At 47.8% G+C, this 21579-nt stretch overlaps 1 protein-coding gene across 1 annotated transcript in view; it reads left to right on the plus strand.

Annotated features, from left to right (window-relative positions):
- Positions 1-340: 340 nt before the first annotated feature.
- The window catches only part of ARID3C (AT-rich interaction domain 3C), a 98233-nt gene continuing 76994 nt past the window's right edge, over positions 341-21579 (plus strand). The window contains exons 1-2 of the mRNA XM_039355401.1: positions 341-379; positions 566-973. Of these exons, the coding sequence (XP_039211335.1) occupies positions 341-379; positions 566-973 (447 nt within the window). The remainder of the gene's footprint in view (positions 380-565; positions 974-21579) is intronic.

A 21579-nucleotide genomic window follows, 5' to 3' on the forward strand; every position in this document is an offset into this window, starting at 1 on the left:
GAGGAGGAGGAAGAAGAAGGGAGGAGTGCAGGAGGAACAGAAGGAGGAGGAGGAAGAAGAAGGGAGGAGGAGAGCAGGAGAAACAGAAGGAGGAGGAGGAGAGGAAGGGTCAGTCTCGCCCGCCCGCCACTTGTTGCTGAGAGGAGGCGGGGGGCGCGGGCGAGGGCGGGCCGGGGAAAAGCAGCCCCCGGCCGCCCAGCTCGCCCACAAGGCTGCGAGCCGGAAGGGCCAGGCGCGCTCGGAGCAGCGACCTCCAGCCGGGGCGCTGCGCTCCACCTCCCCCGCCGGGACCCCGGGCGTGGCCGGCCGGCCGCGGGGGAGCCAGCCCGCCAGCCGCGGCATGGGCGAGGACGCCAGCCTGGCCGCCAAGGCCGCCCTGGTACGCCGGGGGAGGGGGCAGGGGCGGGGTGAGAAGCCCCCGCGGGCAACTTCGCAACTTGGCTGGGCCGGCCCTGGAGCAGGGCAGGGGGCAGCTGCGTCGCCTCCCCTCCAGCTTTTTTTGGGGGGGGGTAGAGGGGTCCCGCGGCCGCTTCTGAGCGCCCCTTGCTTCTCTCCCCCTTTCCAGGCTGCCGGCGCCTTCTCGCCCTCGGGGGGCCGCGGGGCCGGGGCGCTCCGGCTGGAGGCGGTGATGGAGAACCTGCAGCGGGCGCAGGCGGCGCGGCTGGAGGAGAAGCTGCGCCGGGCACAAGCGGCTCAGCCCGGCGTCCCCGCCGCGCCCCCCGTGGCCCCGCTGCGCCCCTTCTGCGGGGGGCTCCCTCCGGCCCGCGCCCCGCCGCCCGCCCGCCGCCAGAAGGAGGAGGAGGAAGAGGAGGAAGGTCAGGACCAGGAGGAGGAAGAGGAGGAGGAAGAGGAGGAAGGCGCCGCGGGGTCCCGGCCTTGCCATGCGCAACGCCCGGTGGCCCCCGCCGGCTTGGCCTCGCCGCCGCCTGCTCCGCCGCCCCATGAGTGGACCTACGAGGAGCAGTTCAAGCAGGTCAGTCCACGCCGCGATCCCGCGTGGGCTCCCCCCCTCCGTCTCCCTCGCGCGGGGACGGGACGGTTGCGGGCTTGGCACTGGCCGGCGCGCTTCTTTCTGGCGAGTCTCTTTGGCGAAGTTTGGCTCCGGCGTCTGTGTTTTCTCTCCCCCAATCCCCACCGCCTTGCGTGAAAAGTTGCGGCGTGGAATGCTGGTCCTTTTTTTTTTTTCTGGACTCACCCAACTTCGGGAAGGCACCCCGCGAAGTGGGAATGGACGGGGCTTCGGAGATCTCGGGGAATAACGCGTGGGTGGGTCCCCACGGAGACGCGGGGGGGGGTGCTCAACTGAAGCTAGACTGGTCTCTTCCCCTGACAGCCTTGCGTCCCACGTGGCGCCCCGAGAAAATTTACTTTCCCCCTTTTTCGGATCGCCTTAATTATTCAGATTATTTAAGGGTTAGGAAACGATTCTCAGCTTTAGCTGCCAGCCTTGTGATTTCCGAAAGCAAACAAGAACAATTTAAGAAGTTTGAAGATTCCATTATACCTTGGGAGTTTGTGATTTGTGTAAGTCTCCCCCCCCCCTTTATATGAAAGGGGGGTTTGCCCCACCCAGGTAGATCTCCTTGAATTCACTGAACATGAACTTTTAGAGGCAGACTTTATATATTTTCCCTCTTTTATCGATAATAGGCATGTTGTGTTGAATTAAGCTTGTCATCCTTTCTGACACATACTTACGTTTTATCAGTCCAGTAACGTACAAGGGAACTTCTCCTGGAGTTTCATCCCTGGCACAACAACCTTACGACATGATAGGCTGGTGTGAGAAAGGGGACCACCCTGTGATCCTTGGAATTGCCGTTGCAGTGTGCCAGAAGAGAGCACTTCTGCTAAATTAATGCTTTTTTTTTTTTTTTTTTGCAGTATTCACTTGTCAATGCCTTGCAGTTATTCCCAGCGGGTGTACAGATTTGCTTTGCTCTCCTTTCTTAGGGGCTCAAGGCAGTAAAAGAGGGGGCAGCCCCCTATCCTGAGACCAACTGGTTTCCATCTGCTATTTTGGTGTGTGTGTGTGTGTATGTGTGTGTGTGTGTGTGTGACTGTGTAATCGTTGGACTCCCCTCTTTGCAATATAAATGCTTGTTTTCAGCACCTCTTTGTAACTTCTCAGCTTTTGACTGACCCTTCAAATAGTTTAATGGTGCAGATGTTCTCTCTGCTCCCCCCTTTATTCCCCCCCCCCTTTATTCTTGGGCTCTTGCTAAACACTATTTTTAAGGTTCTTGCTTCTTTTAAATGTTATGTATTGTTTTTTATGTTTTTAATATAATTTATTTACATTTTTTGTACAATTTATTGTCCCTTTGTGAGGGAGATGGGTGGTTTTAAAATTAGATAAAATTAGATAGACAAATAGAAGATGATAGATGATAGATAGATAGATAGAGAGAGAGATAGATGAAGAATAAATAGAGATAGGATAGAGAGATAGAGAGAAATAGGATAGATACAGAGAGAGAGACACAGAGAAAGAAATAAGATAGATAGATGACAGAGAGAGATGATAGATAAAGAAACAGGATAAGTAGAATAGACAGATAGACGACAGACAGACAGACAGACAGAAACAAGATAGATACAAAGAGAAAGAGAGACAGGGTAGATAATAAGATGAGAGAGACTGAGAAATAAATAGGATAGATAAACAGAGACAGAGATAGGTAAAGAGAGTTAGAATAGATATAGGTAGAAAGAGTTAGTATATATAGAGGGAAATAGGGTAGATACAGAGAGAAAGTGAGACATAATGATAGATAAATAGATGTGTGTGTGAGAGGGACAAAGAGACAGAGAGAGAGGAAAGAAAAGGAAAGAAAGAAAGAATGAAAGAAAGAATGAAAGAAAGAAAGACTCCTCCTTATAGGTTGCTGTTCCCTAAACTCTCCATCCCATTCCTGATTCATTCTTGTTCATTCTTCTTCCAAACATGCTTATTTGAGCAGCTTCAGGAAATTGACCTCAAGGACAATTTTAGTGAGAATTCAGTTCTTACAAAGTGGTGGGGTGGAAAGCTGAAGGCTGACAGCCCCCTCCTGCGTTCTTCATTCCTTCTGACCCCACTCCTGCTTCTGTCCACAGTTGCTTTTTCTTCTGGGGGGGGGGGAAACACTTCCTGGAGGTGAAGCTTGCTTGTGGTAGAAGATGGTGGGGGCAGAAGCTGATTTTAAAACAGCATCTGGGACCTCCTGTTTTCTACCTCTCTCTTTGTAGGTGCCCTCTCCATAAGGAAGCTGGATTATCTCTGTTATACCGAGTTTATTTTGGCCTTCAAAGATACCAATTTGTTTAACATTTTGAGTGTGTGTGTGTGTGTGTGTGTGTGTGTGTGATTTCTCTAACAAACAACAAGGCTTCTCATGTCTAGCTGTCATTCTTAAGATGTGCTTCATGTGCCCGAAATTACTATTTTTAAATATGTAAATCTATTTTAATACATCCATTTAATTGAACTTTACTTATTAATTGCTTTAAAATTAGTTTAATAAATATGTTCAGCCAACATCAAGGCTTCTAACTTCTAGCTATCATCTTGAGATGGCCCTTATGTGCCAGAAGTGATTTTTTTTTTAAAAAAAATTATATTTATTTTTTATTAAATTTATGTTTAAGAAATTAGTTTAATCAAACTGTAATTTATTAAAGTTGCTTTGAAATTAGTTAGCTTAATAAATGCGTTCACCCAACGTCAAGGCTTCTAGCCTCTAGCTGTCATCTTGAGATGGCCCTTATGTGCCAGAACTTATTCTATTTATTATTTATTATATTTATTTTTAATAAATTAGTTTAATCGAACTTTAATTGATTAAAATTGCTTTGAATTTAGCTATTTTAGTAAATACTTATTTTACCCATCCTTCTTGGGCACACATATTACTGAAAATGGATTTGTTTTCCTTCCAAACAAATATGAACATCTGCTGGACTCTGAGTTTTCACATTTCCTTCCTCAAATTCTCTTCTTAGCCCTGCGCCCCATTTTATATAGAACTGGGTATCTGGACAAAAGGCAGATTTGGGGGTCTATCCATCCCATGTCCTGGACTTATCCAATGAGTCCATTTTCTGCATTTCTGCAAAAATTGTACTTTAAAGAAACCTTTGTGTATAGCAACCACATGCCTGCAGACCAATTAATTCAGGTTTGCAGAAACCAAGTGGAGCAGAAATCCCCAATTTTTTGGACACCAGGGACCGGTTCCACGGAGAAAGGTTTTTCCACGTACCGGAGAGTGCGTGGTTTTGTGTGCTGCCTGCATCCCACGGAGGGGGCTTTGCTTGTTTCTATGGACCGCTTGCTGGCATGCCGTGGCCCGGTACCGGTCCACGAACCGGGGTTGGGGACTCCTGACGTGGAACATCTTGTTGTTCAGTCTTCAGTGATCTGGTTGTGTATTTTGCATGAATTTAATTTCTGTGTGGCTTTCAGTTAGGAAGACAGCATCCAAGTTGTCCAAGGCGAGAGGGGTAAATGAAAGAGAGGGGAATCACGTTGCTCCAAAATTTCATCCCTATCCGTTTCTGAATTTAAAACAGAATGCAAAACATCAGTTTTATGGGGTTTTTTGGCAAAGACTACAATAGTTATCCAACTTCACCCGATTCTACTGGACTTGGTTATTATTTATCTATCTTTTTATATCCTGCCTTTTCGCCAAAGATGTCAAGCCAGCATTCGTGGTTTCACGTCGCCGTCCTGGTTCCTTTTTTAGCAGCCCTGCTGAGCCCAGTAGAGCTCCCTTCTCTTTCTAGTTTGGGGATGAAAGAGAACAAATTTTGGAAGTAGAAAAATTGTGATCGACAGCTGTCACAAGCGATCATGGAACGGAACAGGCTACTGTATTATGCATATATGTGGGTGTATATTACACACACACATACACACACACAAGGAGAGGGAGAGAGAGAAAATGAGAATAAAGAGAAATAAAGAAAATGTGATCTTCCCCAATACTATTTCATTTTTTCCTCCGATTGAAAAAATGACAAAAAACTATGACAAAATATTTCAGTTTTTAAATGTCTGTCTGTCTTTCTGTCTGTCTGTCTGTCTGTCTATCTATCTATCTATCTATCTATCTATCTATCTATCTATCTATCTATCTATCTATCTTCAATTTCTATTGAATAAATTTTAAATATTAAACTCTGGCGATTTACCATTTGAAAAATATATTACAACGTATATTACAACCCTAACCCAATCCTAACAACATTTTAAAAACAATAAAAACATCCCAAATAAATATACCCAGCAGCCAAGATACTAATGCTGTCTAAAATGGTGTTAAAAGTGTGCCAGAAATTGTAGGAAGTGTTTTATGAAATAAAAAAAACCCCAAGCATTAGAAAAATGAGGAAATGCTTGTTCCATCGGAGTGAACCTTTCATTTTTCGAAATTTATTGTCCTCGTAAATTTCTGAACTAGAAACTGCTAATAGGGACACAATTTTGATCTGGTGGCATTATTTTGGACTAAATTGTGAGGGTTTTTTTTTCTTTTTCTTTCTTGTTGATTTTTCTCTGGAAATCCTTTCTTGATCGGTTTCTCAAGGAAAAAAATCCAGAGCTTGTTGCTCTCCTTTTCAGATTGATTTTTCCTTGCCAGCTGCGCCTGAACTGACAAAAATGAAGAAAATCTTCATTTTCTTAGCATTCAGAAACTCAGAGTGCCATTCCTTACGGCCCTTGGAAAGATTTTCCAGGAAATTTAACAAATAGATATCTAAAGAAAATACATTACCCAAACGTCAGTGTTATGAAGAACAAGAAGAACAAGAAGCATTGGATGCAAACTAATCAAGGAGAGAAGCAACCTAGAACTAAGGAAAATTTTCCTACTAGTAAGAACAATTAATCAGTGGAACGACTTTGCCTCCAGAAGTTGTAGGTGCTCCGTCACTGGAGGTTTGCAAGAAGAGAGTGGACAGCCACTTATCTGAAATAGTATATGGCAGGGGAGTCAAACTCAATTTCATTGAGGGCCGCATTGCGGTTGCCCTCAGAGGGGGGCGGGTGGGTGTGTCCAGGGTGGGTGTGGCCTACTGGGTGGGCGTGGATGGAGTGGGTGTTGCCTACTGGGTGGGCATGGCCAGCTCTACATCGTTCGCGTCAAAGGTGCCTGTGGGGGCCTGGGCAGGAGTGGGACAGATCTGAGGTCTCTGGCAGAAGGAGGTGGGACTATGGCAAGTGCCAAGGCATGGTCCACTGGAGGAGCCTCACTGCCTGCTGAAACCCCTCCCCCGGAGCCCATCAAGCTGGATATGTGAAGTAGGTGAGGGACATTTGCTGGCCACTTCCAGGCGATGGTCCATTTCTTCATTCCTCACAAAGGGTGACACCTCCCCAGCATGCACCCAAGAGGTGGGGCAGCCACGGCAGGGGCTGGTTCCTCGCTGTTTCCAGATGGCCTTGTGGAGCTAAGACTGAATGCGTTTCAGCATAGATGGCCACTACAAAATTGTACATTGGCTCCTGGCCGGCCTGGGCCAGGGCCAGGGCCAAGGCGGAGGGGGCCGTTTCCTCACTGTTTCCAGGATGGCTTCGCGGGCCGCATGAAACCACTTCGCAGGCCGCATCCGGCCCCCGGGCCTTGTGTTTGACATTCTGGTATAGGGTCTCCTGCTTGAGAGGGAGGTTGGACTAGAAGATCTCTAAGATCCCTTCCAGCCCTATTATTCTATGTTTTTGTGTTTTTTTCATCCACTGTGGGACAACATGATGTGAAGGGGATGGCCAGTAGATACAATGTGTGTGCCATCATTTACACATTGCCCGTGTAGGCTACATTGCTATTATCCTTCTCATCTTCTCATCTTCTCATTTTTCCTACTACCTTCTCCTGTTGGTATCTTATGAGTTATCACTTGTTGTTTGTATCTTATGATTTATGATCTATGACTTACCGGGTGTTGTTTGCATGTACACTGAGAACTTATGCATCGGAGACAAATTCCTTGTGCGTCCAATCACACTGGGCCAATAAAGAAATTCCCAATGGGAATTCCCAGAATTACATGCAGTTACAATGAAGGGACCATGGTGACATTTGGTTATTTCTTGGCTTAACATTCCTTGTCTAGGAGATGCTGAAACTGGTATGCTGACAATGTTGGCTTGTTGGGGTGGCTTATAAACCTGGTTGAGAAATTAAAAACCCAGCCCTCCTCTCCTTCTGCTGTCATGGGCTGCTAGGTCGGTGTGTGTTCACATGCATGCTGCATGCTTCTGGTCTCTGCTGGTAGCATCTTCTTGTCTTTCTTCTTTGGACCAAGGACACCTCAGAGACCATTACAGAGGAGTGGTCTTCTAGTTCAACCCCCTGCTCAAGCAGAAGACCTGCTGTCCCTTCTCTTCTTGAAAACCTCCAGTGATGGAGCACCCACAACTTCTGGAGGCAAGCGTTGCACTGATTTAATTAACCGAGTAACAGAATTGGAAGGGACCTTGGAGGTCTTCTAGTCCAACCACTTGCTGAAGCAGCAGACCCTATATCACCCCAGATAAATGACTGTCCAATCTCTTTTTAAACATCTCCAGTGATGGAGCACCTATAACTTCTGGAGATAAGTTGTTCCATTGATTAATTGTTCTTACATCAGGAAATTTCTCCTTGGTTCTAGGTTGGATTTCTCTTTAACAGAATAAGAGAGTTGGAAGGGACCTTGGAGGTCTTCTAGTCCAGGGGTCCCCAGCCCCTAGGCTGCTGGCTACTAGTGCGCCTTGAGCCGTTTGGAACTGGGCCGCTGAAGTGGTGGGCAAGCAGGCGTGTGTACGGACATCTTCCCACTTGTGCAAGCAGCGGTTGAGTGCCGCTCGTGTGTGCCTGCTGCTTGCACCAAACAATCCCACCACTATTCCCTTCCTTCCCACCCACCGGTCCACAAAGCTGGAAAGGTTGGGGAACCCTGTTTTAGTCCAAACGTTGCTCAACCAGGAGATGCTGTACCATTTTGGAGAAATGGCTGTCCGGTCTCTTCTTAAAAGCCGCCATTGATGGAGCATCCAAAACTTCTAGAGGCAAGCTGTTCCACTGATTAATTGTTCTATCAGGAAATTTCTCCTTACTTCCAGTTGCTTCTCTCCATGATCAGTTTCCACCCGTTGCTTCTTGTCTTGCCTTCAGGTGCTTTGGAGAATAGGTTGACCCCTTCTCTTCCCTGTGAGGTCCCTCAACGTTTGGAAGACTGCTATCATGTCTGCAACTGCTTCAGCTCCTTAGGTGGGAAAACTAGGTGGGCACCACTTGGGGAAAGAACTCAGTTGGCTGCAGAGAAGAGCAGCAAAGATGATCAGGGGACTGGAGGCTAAAACCTACGAAGAATGGTTATAGGAATCGGATGTGTCTAGTTTAATGAAGAGAAGGACTAGGGGTGACATGATAGCAGTGCTCCAATATTTGAAGGACTCCTACCAAGAAGAGGGGGGTCAAACAATGTGCAGCCAAAAAAAGCTAACACAATCCTGGCTTGTATAAACAAAGGCATAGGATCAAGATCACACAAAGTATTAGTACCACTTTATAAAACCCTATAAGACCACCCCTGGAATACTGCAGCCAATTTTGATCACCATACTACAAAAAAGATGTTGAGAGTTTGGAAAAAATTCAGATATGATCAGGGACCTGGAGACTAAAACATAGGAAGAATGGCTGCAGGCTAGTCTAAAGAAAAGAAGAAATAGGGGAGACATGATAGCAGTATTTCAGTATTTGAGGGGCTGCCATAAAGACGAGGGGGTCATGCTATTCACCAAAGCATCAGAGGGAAGGATGAGAAACAATGGTTGGAAAATGATCAAAGAGAGAAGCAACCTGGAATTAAGGAGAAACTTCCTGACAGTGAAGACAATTAACCAGTGGAACAGCTTGCCTCCAGAAATCGTGGGCGCTCCATCACTGGGTTTTTTTAAGAATAGACTGGACAGTCACTTGTCTGAGACGGTGTAGGTTCTCCTGCTTGAGCAGGGAGCTGGACTAGAAGACCTTCAAGGTCCCTTCCAGCTCTATTCTATTCTAATTCTAATTCTATTCTCCAAAGCATCCAGAAGGCAGGACAAGAAGCAACGGATGGCAACTAATCAAGGAGAGAAGCAACCTGGAATTAAGGAGAAACTTCCTGACAGTTAGAACAATTAACCAGTGGAACAACCTGCCTCCAGAAGCGGTGAATGCTCCAACACTGGAAGTTTTTAAGAAGAGACTGAACAGCCATTTTCTGCAATGATATAAGGTCTTCTGCTTGAGCAGGGTTTGGACTAGAAGACCTCCGAGGTCCCTTCCTATGTCCTATGGAAAGCAGTCATCTCTGCATGACTGGAGCGCGCCAGTTGGGGAAGGCAGAGTGAGGTTCCCTACGATGGGAGCTGAGCCCACCCACATCAGGAAGGTTGCTTAAGGCGTCCCTCCTGAGAGGACTTCTGGAGCTCTGCAGGGAAGAAGCTGTCATTCTTAGACCTTTCCATCAAAATTCCTGGCAGGACACGTGTCCTCAGGAATTAGGAAACGGAGCTGTGGGTTTGGGGCTTGTTTATTTAAAGTGGGGATGCTGGGTGTTTGGCCTGTTTGGGGAAGATGGGGAGGTGGAGAGGGCAGGAAAGGGAGGGAGGGGCCCACTGGGGAGGGGCTGGAGCAGGCTAAGGTTCCTCCACCATCCCTCGCCTGCCTTTACTGATCTCCGCGAGTCTTTTTGTCTTCTTGTCTCTTGCGCGTGCGGCAGGTTGCCTGTCTGTTGGCGAATCACCCTAGTTGCAGGACATTCCGAATTGTGATGTTCTTGTCTTCTGGATGCATCTGTGTGACAGTGGGCAGAGGGGAATACGGGGAGCAGCCCCCAAATGAACCCCGGCGGGGTCATCTTGGCTCTTGTTTAGACTGAGTGTTGGGTTCAGGTTATGGTGACCTCCACCCTGTGACATCCCCCCCCCCACGTGGTTGCGGAGGTCACCCCTTTCTTGTTTCTACCACCCAGTGCACTAAGGTCTGCGGAAGAAATTCTGGTTTCCCTCTCTCTCTCTCTCTCCCTCTCTCCCTCTCCCTCTCCCTCTCCCTCTCTCTCTCCATATCTATCTATCTATCTATCTATCTATCTATCTATCTATCTATCTATCTATCTATCTATCTATTTGATGTTTAGCCTATTATTATTTTTATAAATAAGGCAGCAAACATTCCTGATACTCCCTCATCCTCTTGTTTTCCCCACAACAACCCTGCAAGTTGAGCTGGGCTAAGAGAGAGTCACTGCTCTAAGGGGAATTGGGCTGAGGTGGGTTGGGACTAGCCCAAACCACCCAGCTGGCTTTCATGCCTAAGGCTGGACTATAACTCACCCTCTCCTGGTGATTGACCCAAAGTCACCCAATCAGCTCTCATGACTAAGGCGGGACTAGAACTCACTGTCACCTGGTGATTGACCCAAAGTCACACAGCTGGCTTTCATGGCTAAGACGGGACTAGAATTCACTGTCTCCTGATGATTGGCTCAAAGTCACCCAGCTGGCTTTCATGCCTAAGGCTGGACTATAATTCACCGTCTCCTGATGATTAGCCCAGAGTCACCCAGCTGGCTTTCATGGCTAAGATGGGACTAGAATTCACCGTCTCCTGGTGATTGACCCAAAGTCACCCAACCGCCTTTTATGCCTAAAATGGGACTAAAACTCACCATTTCCTAGTGATTGGCTCAAAGTCACCGAGCTGTCTTTCATGTTTAAGCAGGACTAGAACTCACTGTCTCCTAGTTTCGAAGCCAGTATCTTAACCACTACACTCCTTCCCTTTGTGCTTTGGTGAATAACGTGACCCCCTCTTTTTTGTGGCAGCCCCTCAAATACTGGAATACTGCTATCATGTCTCCCCTATTTCTTCTTTTCTTTAAACTAGCCAAACCCAAGTCCTGCAGCCATTCTTCGTATGTTTTAGTCTCCAGTCCCCTGATCATCTTAGTTGCTCTTCTCTGAATTTTTTTTCCAAACTCTCAACATCTTTTTTGTGATAGGGTGACCAAAATTGGCTGCAGTATTCTAGGTGCTGTCTTACTAGAGCTTTATAAAGTGGTACTAATACCTCGCGTGATCTTGATTCTATGCCTCTGTTTATACAACCCAGGATTGTATTTGCTTTTTTGGCTGCTGTTGCACGCTGCTGGCTCATGGTCACGTGGTTGTCCACTAGGACTCCAAAGTCCCTCTCACAGTTGCTATTTTTGAGCCAGGTCTCACCCAATCTATATTTGTATCTTTGATTTTTCCTGCCTAAATGTAAAACTTTGCTTTTCTCCACATTGAAACTCATTTTGTTGGATTGGGCCCATTGTTCAAGTTTGTCAAGATCTTTTTGGCTCATGAGTTTTTCTTCTGGGGTGTTGGCTACTCCTGTCAGTTTGGTGTCATCTGCAAATTTGATGAATTCCCCTTCAATTCCCTCATCTAAGTCATTGATGAAGATATTGTACTGGGCCTAAGGCGGAACCTTGTGGTACTCCTCTGCTTACTTCTCTCCATGTGGATGTGGTGCCATTGAAGACTATTCATTGAGTACGGTTTGCCAGCCAGCTATAGATCCATCTGGTGGTGATGCTGTCTATTCCACCTTTTTCTAGCTTACCAAGGAGTAGGTTGTGGTCTACTTTATCAAATGCCTTACTAAAATCTAAGTATACTATTTCCACAGTATTTAGCTGATCTACTAGTTTTGTCAATTTATCAAAGAATGAAATAAGATTGGTTTGGCATGATCTCTTGCTGGCTACTATTTATAAATTTGCTTGGTTCTAGTTGTTCACAGATCTGTTTTTTGGTTATCTTTTCTAGGATCTTCCCAGGTATTGATGTTAAACTGATTGGTCTGTAGTTTCCTGGGTCCGTTTTTCCCCCTTTCTTGAAGATGGGAATCACATTAGCCCTTTTCCAATCCTCAGGTATTTATTTCCCCGGTGCTTCAGGATTTTTGAAAGATGTGGTGCAGTGGTTCTGAGATAACATCTGCCAGCTCTTTCAGAACTCTCCTCCTCCTCCTCCTCCTCCTCCTCCTCCTCCTCCTCCTCCTCCTCCTCCTCCTCCTCCTCCTCCCAAATCCCGCTCCCTTCTAGCACTGATGATATGACCTAGTTGGGTCATGAAATGTCTGCAACAAAGCAATGAAGCTCAGAGATATAAACAGAGCGCAAACCTTCCTCCCTTCAAACACTGATATCGTTCCCTAGTTGGGTCATGAAACGTCTGCAAGAAAACCGCCAAGCTCAGAGAGCACCAAGGACCCCTCATTTCAACCCGAGCTACAGATATTCTCTCCTATTGGGGAATAAATAAACTCTGATCACCACTAACTGTGCCTAATGAAGGGTGGGGGTGGTCCTGAGTGAGCAATGCTTGGCTGGCTTCGGAGCGGTCAAGCCTTAAGCCTTGAAAAGAGCAGGATGGCTGTTACAGCTGCTTTCTGCAAAGGCTGACCCAACAATTCAACGGAGCTGCTGGGTGCTTTAATGATGAGCATTATAATATTCAGGCAGGGCAGCGGAAATAAAACTAAGCTTTTGAAGCAATTGGGGAGGCTAGCTCTTGGGCATAGGGGGAATCCATCTTCATGGCTGTCTTCAGACCACATATTTACCTGGGCTAGCTATCCATAGCAGATGCTATTGTACAGCGTGCATTCAGTGTATTTACATGTTGTGCAAACTTAATAAGTTGGTGCCAGCAGAGTTTGTGATTTTTCTCTGGTGATGTCAATGCACCGACCACCTGGGGGTCTTCTGCCCTGCCCCCCTCTCCGCCAGATGCAGGCTGGCCACCTCCAACCTTTCCTTCCTTGGTAAATGTTTAATAAAGAGGGAAGTGGCCCTCTCTCTCCCCCTCCCCCCTTTAACCCTGTGACCTCTGCACATCAATCAGCTCACCCCTCCCTTTCCCTCTTGGCCTGTTGCACCGTCTCTGCATGTCCAGTCCAGCTGTGTTAGGCAATGTGGAAAAGGGCAGCTGGAATGTGGGTTGGGGATGGGCAGGGCTGAGGTGCAAAAAACATCTCCCGAAGCTCCAACAGGCATTTCGGTTTCTTTACACTTTCCTGAAGGAAGAAACACATTTCCCGGGAAGTTTTTGCTCCTTGCGTATTTCTCCAGCTTCTGTAGGCATTGACGAGCGAAGAGACCCATTTTGGTGCCCGGAGCTGCACAGCAAATAGTTTCCAGATGCTCCGTCCAAAAGGGCAGATGTGACACACAAAACTTGGATGGAGCTCTCTTGGTGCGTCAGGAAGGGGCTGTCCACAAAGAAGAGGGGGGGTCGACCTATTCTCCAAAGCACTTGAAAGGCAGGAGAAGAAGCCACTAATTAAAGAGAGAAGCAACCGAGAACTAAGGAGAAATTTTCTGACACTGGAGAAAAATTAACCCGTGGAACTGCTTGCCTCCAGAAGTCGTGGGTGTTCCAACACTCGGACATGTTTCAAGAAGAGGTTGAAGGACCTGCTGGTGTGCTGAGTCACCAACTCGCAGCTGGCTTCTTACGCAAGCAAGCATTGCCGGCAAGCAGAGATTTAAGGCTGATAACCAGCCAAACGAGAATCCGGAAGCACCTTATTTTTCTGCAGGTCTTAACACACATAGAACCTGCAAGCTTGGCCATCCTGGTTTTCTTTGGCCAACTCAGTTTAACACTCTTGTCCGAAGGATGTCAAGACTTTGATTCCTTGGGGGCCATTGGTCTCCCTCCTAGGCGGAGGGGGCTTTTGATTGGGGTCTGGTTAGGTTGGATTGGGAGGGGAGGGGAATGTTGAAAAGGTGGGATGGGGGCACTTCAGTGGGGCGGAAATGAAGCAGATATAACTGAGCATCTTTTTTGGGTGGGAGGTTTCCATCATCCCAGACTTCTGAGGGGCCTTTGATAGCAGACAGGACAGATCCAGGAGCAGCAAACATTCTGTGCACTCCGAATAACAGAATCACAGAGTTGGGAGGGGCCTTGGAGGTCTTCTAGCCCAACCCCCTGCTCAGGTAGGAAACCTTATACCAGTGGTTCTCAACCTTTTTAATGCTGCAACCCCCAATCGGTTGTAAGTCAAGGACTACTCAACCGGTTGTAAGTCGAGGACTACTCAACTGGTGCAGCACCGTTTGCAGAATGGGACTTTTGGCGGGCTCAGCAGGGCAGAGACAGCCTGGACAATTCCTATTGGCTTTTGAAAGCCAATAGAATTAGACTCTATTCAAGAGAGTCTATTCTATGGCTTTCAAAAGCCAATAGAATAAAAGGGAGTAGCACAGCTAAGGAAAAGGGGGAAAAAAATGGCGGACTGCGTTGTTTGGCGACCCCCGTGAAATGGTCGTTCGACCTCAAATGGGGTCCCGACCCACAGGTTGAGAACCACTGCCTTATACCATTTCAGACAAATGGCTGTCCTGTCTCTTTCTAAAACCCTCCAGTGAGGGAGCACCCACAACCTCTGGAGAGAAGCTGGTCCAGGGGTTAATTGTTCTTGCTGTCAGGAAATTTCTCCTTAGTTCCAAGTTCCTTCTCTTCTTGATTAGTGTCCATCTGCTGCTTTTTGTCCTGCCTTCAGGCGCTTTGGAGAATAGATTGACCCCCCCCTCATCTCTGTGGCAGCCCCTCAGATACAGTATTGAAGACTGCTGTCATGTCACCCCTAGTTCTCCTTTCCACTAAACGAGACATGCCCAATTCCTGCAACCGTTCTTCATACGTTTTAGCCTCCAGCCCCCTAATCATCTCTGTTGCTCTTCTCTGCATTCTTTCTAGAGCAGACGTGTCAAACTCAATTTCATTCAGGGCCGCATCAACATTGCGGTTATCCTGGGGGGGGGGGCTGGTAGGTGTGGCCAGGGTGAGCACAGCCTACTGGGTGGGTGTGGATGGAGTGGGTGTGGCCTACTGGCTGGGCATGGCCAGCTCTACATCGTTCACGTCAAGGGTGCCTGTGGGGGCCTGGGCAGGAGTGGGACAGATCTGAGGGTCTCTGGCAGAAGGGGGTGGGACCGGGGCAAGCGCCAAGGGATGGTCGATTCCTTCATTCCTCACAAAGGGTGACACCTCCCCAGCATGCACCCAGGGGTGGGGCCGACACGGCAGGGGCTGGTTCCTCGCTGTTTCCAGACGGCCTTGTGGAGCTAAGACTGAATGCATTTCAGCATAGATGGCCACCACAAAATTGTACATTGGCTCCTGGCCGGCCTGGGCCAGGGCCAAGGCAGCGGGGGCTGTTCCCTCACTGTTTCCAGGATGGCTTCGCGGGCCACATGAAACCACTTCGCGGGCTGCATCCGGCCCCTGGGCCTTGTGTTTGACATGTCTGTTCTAGAGTCTCAACAACTTTTTTTATATCACAGTGATCAAAACTGGATGCGGTATTCCAAGTGCGGCTTTACCAAAGGATGATAAAGTGGTATTAACCCTTCACGTGATCTTGACTTTCTCCCGCTGTTAATTCAGCCTAGGATTGCATTGGCATTTTTGGCAGCTGCAGCACACGGCTGGCTCATATTTAAGTGATTGTCCTGGAGGACTCCACGATCCCTCTTGTTCTCTCCTCTTTGGAGGACCCCACTGGACTTTTTTTTTTTGACCCAAACGCAGCAAGGAAGGCTATATACAGCAGTGTTTCTCAACCTTGACAATTTTAAGGCATCTGGACTTCAACTCCCAGAATTCCACAGCCAGCAATGCTGGCTGTGGAATTCTGGGAGTTGAAGTCCACATGCCTTAAAATTGTCAGGGTTGAGAAACACTGCTATACAGTAACAGCAGAGAGGGGATCACACTTGTAAACAGAAAGTTGCTGGATTTAAATCATGCAGAAAAGAGGGCCACTTTGGTGTGGGTGCCAGACTAGGAAAGGGAGGCGTAGCTTCTAGCCCCCCCCCCCCGCATGGAAGCTCCTGGGGAGGGGCAGGATAGTTTGGACCACTTCCTCCCCCTCCCTCCCCCCCCCTCTCTCCCTTCACCCACTCTTTCAGGAATGATTGGATGAAAAGCAGCTGCATTTGATGTGGGGGGGAATGTGAATTACAGCACTGTGGCCTTGAGGTCCCTTTTACGAGACTCTGGGGCTCCATTGCTTTGCCGCTTGGATGTGGTTTCAGCTGCCCTTCAATTGTCCCCAAAATAAAGAGCAAACATTCTTCATGGATTTGTTGATTATATCGGTTTATAGAACCACGACAGGAGGCTTTGCCCGGCTGACAAATATCGCTTCGGTATCTCGGAGAAAGACTTGAAAGAGCCGTTCTTACAACATGCTAGTTTTGATTGCAGGCGGTCCTAGACTTGCCACCAATTCATTTACTGGCTGTTCAAAGTTATAACTGCCCTGGGGGGGAAAAATCCTGACTTATGGCCGTTTTTCACACTTAACGACCATCAAAGCATCCCCAGGGTCGCGGGATCAAAATTCAGAGGCTTGGAAACCGTTTATGACAGTTGCAGCGTCCCGGGGTCACGTGACCAGCAGTGGGGAAGCCCAGATTCAGTTAACAACCGTGTTCCTGACTTAGCAGCTGCAATGCTTCACTTAACAACCGTGGAAAGAAAGGTTGCAAAATGGGGAAAAGTCGCTTAACGACTGTCTTGCTTAGTGACGGAAACTTGAGGCCCATTCGTGGTCATGATGTTGTGACTTGTAACTTAACAGATTGAGCAGAAAACAAGGTGGCTGGTTAGTGTTCTATGAACTCTTGGCTCAACTCACTTGTGGATGCTCCATCACTGGAGGTTTCCAAGAAAGATTGGGCAAACATTTGCCTGGGATAGTGTAAGTTCTCCTGCCTTGGGGGGTCAGAGTAGAAGACCTCCAAGGTCCCCTGTGATGCTGCAATTCAGTGTATGCAGCCACAGGGACAGAATATTTTTAAAGAGATGCAGCACAGAGGTGTCTTAATAAAATAAACTGAGAACCAGCTTGGTCCAGTGGTTAGAGCACTGGTTAAAGCATCAAGCTAGAAACCAGGTAACAGTGAGTTCTAGTCTGGCCGTATCCATGAAAGGCAGCTGGGTGACTTTGGGCCAATCACCAGGAAATGGTGAGTTCTAGCTCTGCCTTAGGCATGAAAGCCAGCTGGGTGACTTTGGGCCAATCACCAGGAGACGGCGAGTTCTAGCTCTGCCTTAGGCATGAAAGCAAGCTGGGTGACTTTGGGCCAATCACCAGGAGACGGCGAGTTCTAGCTCTGCCTGAGGCATGAAAGCCAGCTGGGTGACTTTGGGCCAGTCACCAGGAGACGGTGAGTTCTAGTCCCATCTTAGCCATGAAAGCCAACTAGGTGACTTTGGGCCAATCACCAGGAGACTGGGAGTTCTAGATCTGCCTGAGGCATGAAAGGCAGCTGGGTGACTCTGGGCCAGCCCCTTTGTCTCTCTCCGCCCAACCCACCTCACAGGATGGCTGTTGTGGGGAAAATAGGAGGGGGAAAGAGTATTATGTGCCATGTATGATCACCACATTGAATGATTTATAAAAAAAAATCACAAAGGCAGTAAATAAATAAACAAGTCAAGAATATTTCTGCCCTGTGTTGGAAAAGGGTTATTCTCAGGTGAGGGTGAGAGCTGTCCTTGGAGGGTGCCAGGGCGAGAGTGAGGTTGTGGCCAGGAGTTTTGAACCGCATGGTTTTATTCTGGGCAGCCGTCGAGAGAAGGGAGGTGATGCAAGAAGCCCAGAGAAGAACGGCGGCTTCGGCGTGGTGTCTGCTGGCCTGGCGCCCAGATGGATTTTACATTAGCCACATCGGCTTCCCTGCCAGGGAGAAGGTGCTGCTTTAGGCACTGAGCCCAGCAGGGGCCAGATGTGGCCTGCATCTGCTGGGCCAGGTTTGGGCGTCCCAAGATTTGGGAACTGAGCCAGGAGCCCAAAAGGCATTCTTGGCCTCTCTGAAAGGACCTTCCTTCCTTCCTTCCTTCCTTCCTTCCTTCCTTCCTTCCTTCCTTCCTTCCTTCCTTCCTTCCTCCCTCCCTCCCTCCCTCTTTCTTTCTTTTCCTCCCTCCCTCCCTTCCTTCCTTCCTTCTTTCTTTCTTTCTTTCTTTCTTTCTTTCTTTCTTTCTTCCATCCCTCTTCCTTCCTTCCTTCCTTCCTTCCTTCCTTCCTTCCTTCCTTCCTTCCTTCCTTCCTTCCTTCCTTCCTTCTCTTTCTTCCATCCCTCTGTCCATCTTTCTTTCTTTCCTTTCTTTCTTTCTTTTCCTCCCTCCCTCCCTTTTCTTTCTTTCTTTCTTTCTTTCTTTCTTTCTTTCTTTCTTTCTTTCTTTCTTTTCCTTCCTTCTCCCTCCCTCCTTCCTTCCTCTTATTCCTTCCTTCCTTCCTTCCTTCCTTCCTTCCTTCCTTCCTTCCTTCCTTCCTTCCTTTCTTTTCCTTCTCCCTCCCTCCCTTCCTTCTTTCCTTCCTCTCATTCCTATCTCTTTCCTTCCTTCTTTCTTCCATCCCTCCCTCCCTTCTTTCTCTTTCTTTCTTTCTTTCTTTCTTTCTTTCTTTCTTTCTTTCTTTCTTTTCTTTTCCTCCCTCCCTTTTCTTTCTTTCTTTCTTTCTTTCTTTCTTTCTTTCTTTTCCTTCCTTCTCCCTCCCTCCTCCCTTCCTTCCTCTTATTCCTTCCTTCCTTCCTTCCTTCCTTCCTTCCTTCTTCCTCCCTCCCTTCTTTCCTTCCTCTCATTCCTATCTCTTTCCTTCCTTCCTTCCTTCCTTCCTTCCTTCCTTCCTTCCTTCCTCCCTCCCTCCCTCCCTCCCTCCCTCCCTCCCTCTTTCTTTCTTTTCCTCCCTCCCTTCCTTCCTTCTTTCTTTCTTTCTTTCTCTCTTCCATCCCCCTTCCTTCCTTCCTTCCTTCCTTCCTTCCTTCCTTCCTTCTCTTTCTTCCATCCCTCTGTCCATCTTTCTTTCTTTCCTTTCTTTCTTTCTTTTCCTCCCTCCCTCCCTTTTCTTTCTTTCTTTCTTTCTTTCTTTCTTTCTTTCTTTCTTTCTTTCTTTCTTTTCCTTCCTTCTCCCTCCCTCCTTCCTTCCTCTTATTCCTTCCTTCCTTCCTTCCTTCCTTCCTTCCTTCCTTCCTTCCTTTCTTTTCCTTCTCCCTCCCTCCCTTCCTTCTTTCCTTCCTCTCATTCCTATCTCTTTCCTTCCTTCTTTCTTCCATCCCTCCCTCCCTTCTTTCTCTTTCTTTCTTTCTTTCTTTCTTTCTTTCTTTCTTTCTTTCTTTCTTTCTTTCTTTCTTTCTTTTCTTTTCCTCCCTCCCTTTTCTTTCTTTCTTTCTTTCTTTCTTTCTTTCTTTCTTTCTTTTCCTTCCTTCTCCCTCCCTCCTCCCTTCCTTCCTCTTATTCCTTCCTTCCTTCCTTCCTTCCTTCCTTCTTCCTCCCTCCCTTCTTTCCTTCCTCTCATTCCTATCTCTTTCCTTCCTTCCTTCCTTCCTTCCTTCCTTCCTTCCTTCCTTCCTTCCTTCCTTCCTTCCTTCTTTCTTCCATCCCTCCCTCCCTCCCTCCTTTCTTTCTTTCTTTCTTTCTTTCTTTCTTTCTTTTCTTTTCTTTTCTTTTCTTTTCTTTAATTCATTGTTTCCCTTGTGTTGGAAATGAAAAAGACAAGAGTGAAATAAGAGCTGACATTTGAAATGACAACTCGGCCTCATTAGCAAGATTATCCACCTAGGTTTGGGGCAGCTCTTTAGATGTGTTTGACATCTGCAAGAAAACAACCAAGCAAAGACATGACCAAGAACCCCACAGTCGTCCTCCCTCTCCCCTTTCCCCTCCTCCCCCTTCAATCATCCCTCTCTTTTAGCACTGACATTGTTATCTAGTTGGGCCATGAAACGTCTGCAAGGAAACAGCCAACCTCAGAGGATAGAGTAACAGAGTTGGAGGTAGTCCTAGAGGTCCTTCAGACCAACCCCCCCCCACTCAAGCAAGAGACCCTATACCCTTTCAGACAAGTGGCTGTGCAATCTCTTCTTGAAAACCTCCGGTGATGGAGCAGCCACAACTTCTGGAGGCAAATTCTGTTCCACTATCAGAAAATTTCTCCCTAATTCCAAGTTGCTTCTCTCCTTGATTAGTTCCCATCTCTTACTTCTTACCCTGCCTTCAGGTGCTTTGGAGAACAGGTTGAACCCCCTTCTTTGCGGCAGCCCCTCAAATCTTGGAATACTGCTATCCTGTCACCCCTGGTCCTTCTCTTCACTAGACTAGACATACCCAATTCGGGCAACCGTTCTTCATATGTTTTTAGCCTCCGGACTCCTGATCATCTTTGTTGCTCTTCTCTGCACTCTTTCCAGAGTCTCAACATCTTTTTTTGTATTGTGGTGACCAGAAGTGAATGCAATATCCCGAGTGTGGCCTTACCAGGGCACCATAAAGTGATATTTTCACGTGATCTCGATTCTATCCCTCTTGTTGATGCAGCGTTCAGTTTGACCAGCGATCAAACGAGAGTGAGGGTGTTGCTAGAGCAGACATGTCAAACACAAGGCCCGGGGGCCGGATGCGGCCCACGAAATGGTTTCATGTGGCCCGTGAAGCCCTCCTGGAAACAGTGAAGGAACAGCTCCCACTGCCTTGGCCCTGGCCCAGGCCAGCCGGGAGCCAATGTACAATTTTGTGGTGGCCATCTATGCTGAAACGCATCCAATCTTAGCCCCACAAGGCCGTCTGGAAACAGCGAGGAACCAGCCCCCTGGGTGCATGCTGCGGAGGTGTCACCCTTTATGAGGAATAAAGAAATAGACCATGCCTTAGCGCTTGCCCCGGTCCCATCCCCTTCTGCCAGAGACCCTCAGATCTGTCCCACTCCTGCCCAGGCCCCCACAGGCACCCTTGACTGCGAACGATGTAGAGCTGGCCATGCCCACCCAGTAGGCCACACCCACTCCATCCACGCCCACCCAGTAGGCCGCACCCACCCTGGCCACACCCACCCGGCCCCCCCAAGCGCAACCGCAATGCTGATGCGGCCCTCAATGAAATTGAGTTTGACCCCCCCCCTGCTTTGGAGTCTGTTTTTTGCAAGAGCTGACTGGCTGATCTTTTGAGGGCTACTCAGGACTGCACCCTTTCAGCAGGGAAGGGGTTAACCGCCTTCCCTTCCTGCTGGCTGGAGGAAGAGTGTTTACAGAGCAAATAGGCTGATGGGGGGGGGGGAGGAGATGTCCCATACAGCGCCATAATGTCCTCAAGGGGCCCCTTGCTTGCCTCTTCTGAGAGCAAATACCCAAAGGCAGGCGAGGCACTTTGCTAAATCCGGTCTGTCTTCTATATTTTCTTAGCCGGGGTTAAATGTCACCCTGATACGGGGAAACAAATACTGGCACCACGGCTCTGCAAAGCAAGGGTCAAAAAACCGAGATTTTTTATTTTATTTTTTTAAAAAGAGTCTCCTGCAAAGAAAAGAGAGGGGCAAAGCTGGAGCCCAGCTGGTCAACTTGCTTAAAATGACATAATTTTATTTATGCGTTTCTTTCTAAAATTATCGGCCGCCCACCTTGCCACAGGTAACCCTTTATTTCCTAAAAAAAAAAAAATTAAGTGCTCAGGCTGAACGGCCTTTTCTAATCACAAACACAGCTAGTCCTCAACTTACAACC

This window comes from Crotalus tigris, unplaced genomic scaffold, assembly GCF_016545835.1.
Source record: "Crotalus tigris isolate CLP2741 ecotype Arizona unplaced genomic scaffold, ASM1654583v1 scf7180000018684.1183181, whole genome shotgun sequence".
Classification (NCBI taxonomy): Eukaryota; Metazoa; Chordata; class Lepidosauria; order Squamata; family Viperidae; genus Crotalus; species Crotalus tigris.